The sequence below is a fragment of the Lepidothrix coronata genome, unplaced genomic scaffold, assembly GCF_001604755.1.
Source record: "Lepidothrix coronata isolate B3197 unplaced genomic scaffold, Lepidothrix_coronata-1.0 Scaffold451, whole genome shotgun sequence".
In the NCBI taxonomy this organism is placed as follows: domain Eukaryota; kingdom Metazoa; phylum Chordata; class Aves; order Passeriformes; family Pipridae; genus Lepidothrix; species Lepidothrix coronata.
In genome coordinates this window covers 40,029-48,563 of record NW_016690631.1, presented here as the reverse complement: position 1 = coordinate 48,563, position 8,535 = coordinate 40,029, and the positions used below count along the sequence as shown (strand labels likewise).

Genomic DNA, 8,535 nt, shown 5'->3' with positions numbered 1-8,535 from the left:
CACCGGGTAGACCTTATCTCCGGGCCCACCAGCTAGACCCGGTGGGCGACTCGGGCAGCTACACCGGCTTCTGTGGGCTTAGCCGAGGCCCTCGGCGCGCGCCGAGACCTTCCCCTTCCTGCCTTGGGCTCTGAGTGGGACAGAAACCGCGCTGCGGGCAGTGTGGGTAAAGAGCGGGAGTAGGTCGGACTCTCTTTAGGTAGGTGGCGTGGCCGCGGCCGCCAAGGCGCCGGCAGTTAGGGTTGCTGTCCGAGCCCGTCGGGCCGCCCTGGCGTCCCGGTGCAGCGGGTAGACCTGGTGTCCCGGCGCAGCGGGTATACCTGTTCTCCGGGCCCACCGACTAGACCCGCTGGGTGACTCGGGTGGCTAGACCGGCTTCTGCGGGCTTAGCCGAGGCCCTCGGCGCGCGCCGAGGAGCTCCCCTTCCTGGCCCGGGGCTCCGAGTGGGACAGAAACGGCGCTGTGGGCAGCGTGGGTAAAGAGCGGGAATAGCTCGGCCTCTCTTACGGTGGGTCGGCAGCTGGGCTGTTGGCGCAGCTGGCTGTCGCCCGAGTTTGGCGGCCCGAGCTGGTCTCAGGGCTTCTGCAGGGCCCTCGGCAGGCACTGAGAAGGAGTGATTTCTGCCCAGCTGTCAGCGTGGCAGAGAAAAGGCACTGTGTGCGGTGCGGTTAAAGAGGGGCAGTAGCTCGGACTCTCTTTAGGTGATACGTGGCGTGTCTGTGTTCGCCGTGGCTCGGCCGCCGAGGTGCTGGCGGGCAGAGCTTCTGTGCGGGCTGGCAGTTGGCCCTGGCGTCCTGGGCCAGTGCCTAGACCTGGTGTCCTCGGCCCGCGGGTAGACCTGCTGTCCAATCCGATCCCGGCGTATAGACGTGGTGTCCTCTCCCAGTGGGTAGACCTGTTTTCCGCGCGCAGCAGGTAGACCTGTTCTCCGGGCCCACCAGCAAGAGCCGCTCGGTGAGTTGGGCAGCTTGACCAGCTTCTGCAGGCTTAGCCGAGGCCCTCAGGTGGGGGATTGGTGACCACTTCCGCTGCGGTTCGGCCGCTGATGTGCCGATCCTCCTCTGTCCTGGCCTTGGCAAGAGTTTGGTGGGATGGTCCTGGCAGGAGGGGCTTCTTGTCTTGCCAGAGATCTGGTCTGGACCTTGGCTCTGTTCTTTTCTCTTCCAGTTATTGAAGGCATGACTCCCGACAGCGCTGCTGTCAAAAGCCTGGCACTTCAAACCCAGGAAATCCTAAGAGCTGTCCAGAGACCTGAGTCTTCTCCAGGTTCCAGCAGTTTGAAGATCAGCTCCAGAATGTGCCGAATAGGGAGGCTCCTCTGTGGGGCAGCTGCCGGAAGCCAGCGGAGAACTGATCCTGTGAAGCCTGTCTGATGGGACCACCTGAGCCTGCGGGAAAGACCCCTCTCTGCAACAAGTTCCTCTTACCCCAGCTTGAGAATATGACATTCCTCTTAGCATACACAGAGGCTCAGGAGTTTTTTTGGTGCCCGGTGTCCACAGGGCATCTGGGAAGAGGGGAAAAAGGGCCCCTGTGCTCCACAAGACTTGCCCAAATGTGCAGTGGGGAAGGGAAAGTGCCCAAGCCACAGACAACCACAGCAGGCTCTGCACAAGAGCAGTAGCACCCACACAGTCTAGAATTTTGGAAGTCAGGCTGGTAGCTTCAGCGCAGGGCCGAAAAAAGCAAACAGCAGCCCTTCTCCCCAGGAAAGAAAGGCTGCAACCTTAGGCTTCCTGGTGCAGTTGGTGGGCCAGCCTGGGCACTCCATGGGCAGCAAGAGCTTTCTGGTATGGCACGTGTGCCCTGTGTCCATGCGAGAGCAGCAACTGGCAGAAGACGTCTGCTGCCAGCACTTGGCTGCTCCTTCAGTGAGGTGGCACCTTAATCAGAGGCACAGAACAGGTTTGGATCCCAGAGTTCTCCCTCTCCCCTTCACTTCTCCCCAATGCCCTGGATATCAGCTGAGAGTCGCAGCCAGACGCACAGCAACTGGAGCTTTGAACATCAGACTGGGCAGCTTTTATTTTGCAGAATGCAAGAAAAAAAGTCCTAATAACACAAGGAAACTTGACAGGATGTCTGACCAATCTAATCTTCCTGTGAAACTCAGCAAGTGAGGGTGGTTTGGTGCTGCAGGTCGTCACTTCCACGCAAAAATCATTCTAACAAGGAGAAACTGCTTCTGCCTTGTGACAACTGCCGAGCATGGCCACCAATTGCTCCAGCTGCTGCTCCCAACAGCCCCCTGCAAGAGCGCAGACATCAGTGCCCATTGGCTTTGGCTGCCCTCTGGCAGAGAAGTCCCTCAGGGGCACAACTCTTTGGGGCAGGAGATGGGCACAAGCCCTGCCAGGACTTAGGGCAGTGGCAGGTCTCCTTGGGTGAGGACTTGCCAGAGCTGCTGATTTTGGTGCAGCCCCGGGCAATGGGGTGCGAGTAGCATTGGTGCCCTTGCCCCCACGTTCCTTCTGTGTGTCACACAGCCCCGTGTTTGGGAGGGCCACCAGCCGGCACTTCTCCCAAGGAGCCCGTGCCAGCTTGTGTGGAGGCCCTGTGCCCTTCCTGCTGTGGCTGCGCCGGCAGCTGAGGGGGCTCCCTCTGCTTAGTTTTTGAGCTGTGCCTGAAGTTCATGTCCAGCTGTCTTCGATACTTTGAAGAATGGACTCCTTCCAACCTGGGGCAGGTTGACCAGGATGGGGGAGTCCCCAGGGCATGTGGCAGTGTGTCACAGGGCCCTTTGTGACATGTGATGACTTAGTACCGGCAGTGACGCGGTAACGCCTCAGTGCTCCTCGGAGCATGCGACGGGACAGACAGGACGGAGAGGTGCTGTGCGGAGCCCCCGCACAGCCAACTCTTTCCTTGCTGACCCGGAGCGTTGTGGAGGCTTTTCTGTGCTGCGAGCGTCCTCGAGGCTGGACCGTGGGACTTGGTGATGTGGAGCTTTTGCGAGGTGTCCCCAATCCCTGCGGCAGGTGCCCTTGAGGCCGCACTACAGGACTTGCTAACCCCTAGCGTTTGCTAGGCTTTTCTGTCTTTCAGGTGCCCTCGAGGCCAGACTGCAGGACTTGCTGACCCATACCATTTCTTAGGCTTTTCTCTCTTTCAGGTGCCCTTGAGGCCAGACCGCAGGATTGGGGACCCGGAAATTTTCCGGAGTCTCCAATCCCTGCGGTAGGTGGCCTCGAGGGCAGCCTGCCAGACTCGGTGACCCGGAGATCTTCCGAGGTGTCTCTCTCTTGCAGGTACCCTCCAGGCTAGACCGTGGGATGGCAGGAAGACGCCGGAGCCTGCTCAGGCCCTTTCGGATGAAGAAGGAAGGGCCTGGAGCTGCTCCGTCCCAGCACCCGGAGAAGATGGAGCAGTTGCATCCCCTGCAGGAAGGTGAGTGGTACGACTGGGCCACAGGGCTGGTGGCTGCAGCTGGCTGTGCCTCATCCCATCCCGTCTGCTGGGGACATGGCCAGGGAAAGGGAGGGGGAAAGAGGGCCTGGGACTGTTCCCCCGGCAGCTCCATGCACTGGGAATGCCGGGGCTGGCCCTGCCTGTGGAGCGCAGGGCTGGGCTGTGTTCTCTGGCCGGTCCTGCAGCCCCTCAGCTCTGACCGTGCTCGCTCTTTGCCAGATCCAGGCCGGGACCAGACACAAGAGCAGGACCGTGCCCGTGGCCGCTTCAGCAGGGCAGCACAGGTACCTGCAGACATGGCCTCCTGGGCTGGGCCTGCTGTCACTGCTCAGGCTGGCACCGCTGTCGGAGCTCACCATGGCACATCCCTCTCTTCTCTGCTCTCCGTTCTTCTGCAGACCTTTCTGAAATTCGTGGGCATTCGTCATAAAAGGACCACAACCAGCCCAACTGAGGTCATGGCACAGCTGGACCCCAGCCCAACTGAGCTCGAGGCGGACCCTGATGTCATCACTGCACTGACTGATGGCACAGAAAACTGTGATACCCCACCAATTGTTCACACGACCATGTCTGACCCTGCTTTGACTGATGATACGACAGACACTGACAGCCCATCGATTGATCGCACTGCAATCTCTGACATGGTGTTGAGCGACGAACCGACAAACTCTGATGCTGCACTGCCTGATCTCGCTGCGGAGGCCGACGCTGCAATGACCGAGAGCACTGCAGACACTGACCTCATGCCCAGGGAGAGTGTGAATTATCCTCCCACTCCAGATATTTTTGAGGAGAATGGTGTCTCCACTTCAAAGCAAGTAAGCAGCCTGTGTCCAGGGCTCAAGCCACTCCAGGGGCTTGTGGCCCCTCAAGTGAGCTCCCCTGGGCTCTCTCAGCCTTTGAGGTCAGCACAGTGCAGTGGGAAGGGAAGCACTTGTCAGGGAAGCTGGGCAGGTTGGCAGCTCTTCCCCCATGCCTCCTCCAGGTGCCAGCCTTCATCAGGAACATGTACCAGAGACTGACAGCCAACACGACTCCAGAAGAGAAGCTGCTGGTGGAGTTTTTGAGGGTGACTGAGGCACACCCTGCTGATGTTGTGGTGACCCTCCTGCACTGTGCCCCATCGTGTGACAGGTACATGGCCTCCCTGCCTTCAGAGCTCGGGGCTTACCAGCCTTTTGAGTCCATCCCCCTGTCCATCCCGTCCCACGTGGTCTGCCAGAGGGATGGAGAGTTCTGGGGCCCTCTGGCCCCTCTGTTTCCCAGCCCTGCCATGTCAGCCCCGATCCTGCTGCCATGGTCCCTCCCTGCTCCTCAAGACACTTTGGCCAGCACCCCCCTGACACAGAACTCTGGCCCTGCAGAGCTGCTGCCATTATGTGGAAGACCATAGCCTCATCGGAAATGACAGTGGAGAAGGTGCTGCCAAAGCTGCTCTGCGTGATGGAGGACTGGCCACTGCACAGCACGTCCACCTCCGATGGGGACAAAAGAGATGTCTTTGCCCTGGCTGTGAGTTTCTGGAACTGGACTTTACTTGCCGACAGGTCGCTTCTCCAGCAGCTCTCCATCCTCCCCGAGCACTGCATCTCCCTGCCTCAGGCGCTGGCTGGGCTGGAAACCTGGCTTAGGGGCAGGTTCAGGGGCACCAGGCTGGGGGCTGCCCCTGCGTCTTCCCTGGCCTCTCCCTCCCACACTTGGGCCCTTTCACATGGACATCTGGGCACTGAGAGCTGTGTGTGGGTGCTTTATCTTTTGCAGGCAACCAGGGTGATTTGGGAGATTCTCCAGATGCTCCAGTGCCCAGAACCATTGACAGAGTATTCCCCCCGTCTCCTCGTGGATCTGCTCCTCCAGATTTTCATCAGCACAGAGCAGATGCCAGAGGAAGTTGACACCTTGTGGAGGGAATGCCAGGAGCAACACAGCCTTCCCACAAACTCCAAGAGGTGCTCAGTCCCAGTCCTGGCCCTCTCATGCCCTCTCATGCCCTGAGCAGGGCTCCCAGCATGACCTGGGCTTTGCTCTGCACACAGCTTTGCAGTGCTGACCGTGAAGGCCCTGCTTTGCCATCTTGAGTGTGAAGATGTGGTGGTTTCAATGGAACGGAAGCGTGGCTGGGACACGCTCCTCCGTGCTGACAGCCAGCACTACGCAGTGGGTCTGCTGGCCAGGTGAGACCCCCTTGTCCCCGCTGCCCCTTTCATTTCTGCCTGTGCACGAGGCACCCCACACAGTGCCCGTGGTCATGGGCCAGAGGGCCTTGTCACTCAGGGATGGCCGAGCAGAGTGGAAAAGGCTGGGAGAGGCGGATGCACAGGAGGAGCCACTGGCCAGAGTGCCCTCGTCCCCTGCCAGGGTGCTGGGGAAAGACCAGGACTCTGTGAGACCGGGAGAGCTTTGCCCACCAGGCTCAGGGTTGATGGTGCCTGTTTCCCCCTGGCAGGGAGATGCGCCGTGCCTCGAGCCCCTTGTATTACCGGATTGCCCTCTCCCTGCTGGGGCTGCTCATCAGGGAGAAGCCCGGCTGGGAGCTTCCCGCCGTGGCATTCCTTGTGGAGGTGAGCCTGATGGCGAGCGCCGCCTTGCTGACCTGCCTCCACCTCTCTGCCCTCTTGCAGCCACAGCTGCCTGGGACGGTGCCGCGCCCTGTGCTGCTGCCTGGGCCCAGCCCTGTGCGGGTCTGGGCTCCTGCCAGCCGGGCACGCCGTCACTGCTCCGTGCTTTTCAGGTCCTGGACTGCCCGGACATGACTGAATGGAGTGACAGCTTCCTGGAGATCCTTTCCAGGCGCCTGTGGAGCGAGTGCACAGAGATGCGTCGCCTGGTGCTGAGAGGCCTCGTGGTGTTGAGCAAGGATCCTGTGATGGTGAGGAGGGGGCAACTGGCTGAAGCTGTGCTGGCAGCCTGGGGCTGGGGAGCGCAATCGCTTGGGCTTGGCTGGGCCAAGGGGAAGTTTAGCCTGGGGAGTAGGGAAAGGTTCTCCACTCAGAGGGTGCTCCGCCACTGCAACAGGCCCCACTGGGAAGAGGTCACAGCCCCAAGGCTGCCAGAGCTCGAGGACAACACTCTCAGGGACACGATGGGATTGGTGGGCATGGTCCTGTGCAGGGCCAGCAGTTGGACTCAGTGATCCTTGGGGGTCAGTTCTAACTCGGAATATTCTAGGATTCCATGATTCGTGGCTTCACAGCACAGCATTGTGTTCCACACAGGCTGACGGCATGCGGAGCCTGACACAAAGCCTCATGGACGTACTGTGGGATACAGACGGAGAGCTGATCAGGATGGCCCTCTCTGTATTCATCAATCAAGTCCAGGACAGAGACATCCTAATCTCCACCCCCACTGCCCTGCAGCTGGCTGAGGTGCTCCAGCCCCTCTTTGGCAATGTAAGGCTCTGTGCCCCCCCCACCCCAGGCACTGGGTGCTACCGGGAAACTGTGGCCTGTGGACTTGCAGGCTTGTGCCCCGGTAGGCCTGGAGCTGAGGTCTTTTCCTCTTCCTTTCCATCAGGACAACATCCACGTGCAGCTGCTCTCCATTCAGCTCTTCCGAAAGGTGATGGACTTGGGAGTGGATGAGGGAAAACAAGCCCTGAAGACACACGTGGTCTACAGCCTGCTCCCACTTTTTTTCCACTGGCATAATGAGAACCAGCATGTGGCAGAAGTGAGAACTTGTGGGGTCTGGTGTCCCCGCGGCAGGAGGCTGGGCTGTCTCCTGCCCTGGCACCTCAAAGGCTCCAGTCTCTCCTCCTGGTCTTGGTCCAGGGACATGGCTGTGATGCCATGTCCTGCTCTCTGTTGCTCTGAAGGTCGCTCGGGAAGCGCTGCTTGGCGCAGTGTGGTTTCTGAAGAGGACGGATCTTGTGAAGCTGCTGAAGACAGAGCAGTCTTGGAGGTTCGGCGAGTGCCTGGTAAGGATGACCCCACAGCCCCAGCCCCCGATGCCCAGAGTGTGGGGCTGGCACTGTGCCCCTGCCCACCGCTGCAGCCACCTGTGGGACAGCAGCCTGCGCCCCACAGGCTGCCGCCTTGCCTGGGGCATGTGGGCTCCTCTGCAGGCTCTTCTGCCCCCGAGCCAGGCTGCCGCTGGAGCCCCGGCCCAGCTGGGCTGTGGGGCAGAGCAGCCCCACGGGTGCCGGGGAGCAGCCAGCCCTGTGCTCCCTCCAAAACTGGCCCCTGCGGCTGCTGCCCGGGCCTCAGGGCTGTGCGGGCAGGGGAGGCCAGTGCTGGGGGCAGGCAGCGCCCGGCCAAGGGGCAGAGCCCCAGTCAACCCTTCCCTCTGTGCCCTGCCGCTCTCCCCAGCTGGAAAAGGACAAGAGAAGAGTGGCCAAGTATCTGTGCCAGGCCCTGCCATACCTGGAGAGCCCACAGGAGCCCATGCGAGAGGCGGCCCTCAGGTTCATTGGTGAGCCACAAGCTCCCGGTCCCTCCCCGCCCTGGCAGCAGGATGCAGCCCAGGGATGTGCTGTGGAGCCCTGAGTGCCCTGGCAGCTGCTGCCATCCTGTGCCAACCCAGCCCTGGGGTGTCCCGAGGCGGGAAGGCCCCGGGCTCAGCCCTGCCAGGGCAGGAGGGCATGTGGCAGGGCCGGCAGCACCGCTGGGGGGGAGCTGTGCGGCTGGGGCCGTGACAGCATCTGTGTTCCCAGGGGTCGCCGGGAGGTACCTGAAGGGACAGAAGGTAGACCTGCAGATCGTCATTGACGGTGAGTCAGGGCAGTGGGGCTGCTGAATGGAGCACAGAGCCCGGGGCAGGGAGTTGCAATCCTTCCCTGGCTGTGGAGGGCTCTGCTCCCTGCAGAGATGAGCAACGGCTTGGGCAGAGCAGAGAGAGATTTCAGGGGCACGGGGGGTATTGGTGGCCAGCACCTCCTGGCTGATCCCGTTGGGCCCTCCTCTGTCCTGGCCATGGCAGGAGTTGAGTGGGATGGTCCTGGCAGGAGGGGCTTCTTGGCTCACCAGAGATCAGGTCTCTGACCTTGGCTGCGTTCTTTTCTCTTCCAGTTATTGAAGGCATGACTCACGACAGCGCTGCTGTCAAAAGCCTGGCACTTCAAACCCAGAAAATCCTAAGAGCTGTCCAAAGACCTCAGTCTTCTCCGGGTTCCAGCAGTTTGAA

At 60.9% G+C, this 8,535-nt stretch overlaps 1 protein-coding gene across 1 annotated transcript; it reads left to right on the top strand.

The window, feature by feature from the left end:
• Nucleotides 1–2,792: 2,792 nt before the first annotated feature.
• LOC108510034 (maestro heat-like repeat-containing protein family member 6) lies at nucleotides 2,793–8,530 on the top strand (the record flags this gene model as incomplete). The annotated part of the gene is made up of 15 exons (XM_017839676.1): nucleotides 2,793–3,387; nucleotides 3,628–3,692; nucleotides 3,807–4,229; nucleotides 4,397–4,545; nucleotides 4,776–4,923; nucleotides 5,173–5,360; nucleotides 5,448–5,585; nucleotides 5,858–5,972; nucleotides 6,143–6,280; nucleotides 6,627–6,803; nucleotides 6,928–7,083; nucleotides 7,229–7,330; nucleotides 7,722–7,824; nucleotides 8,066–8,122; nucleotides 8,421–8,530. Coding segments are annotated over exons 1-15 (2,184 nt in total), but the record flags the coding sequence as incomplete, so codon positions are not given.
• Between the last annotated feature and the right edge of the window lie 5 nt (nucleotides 8,531–8,535).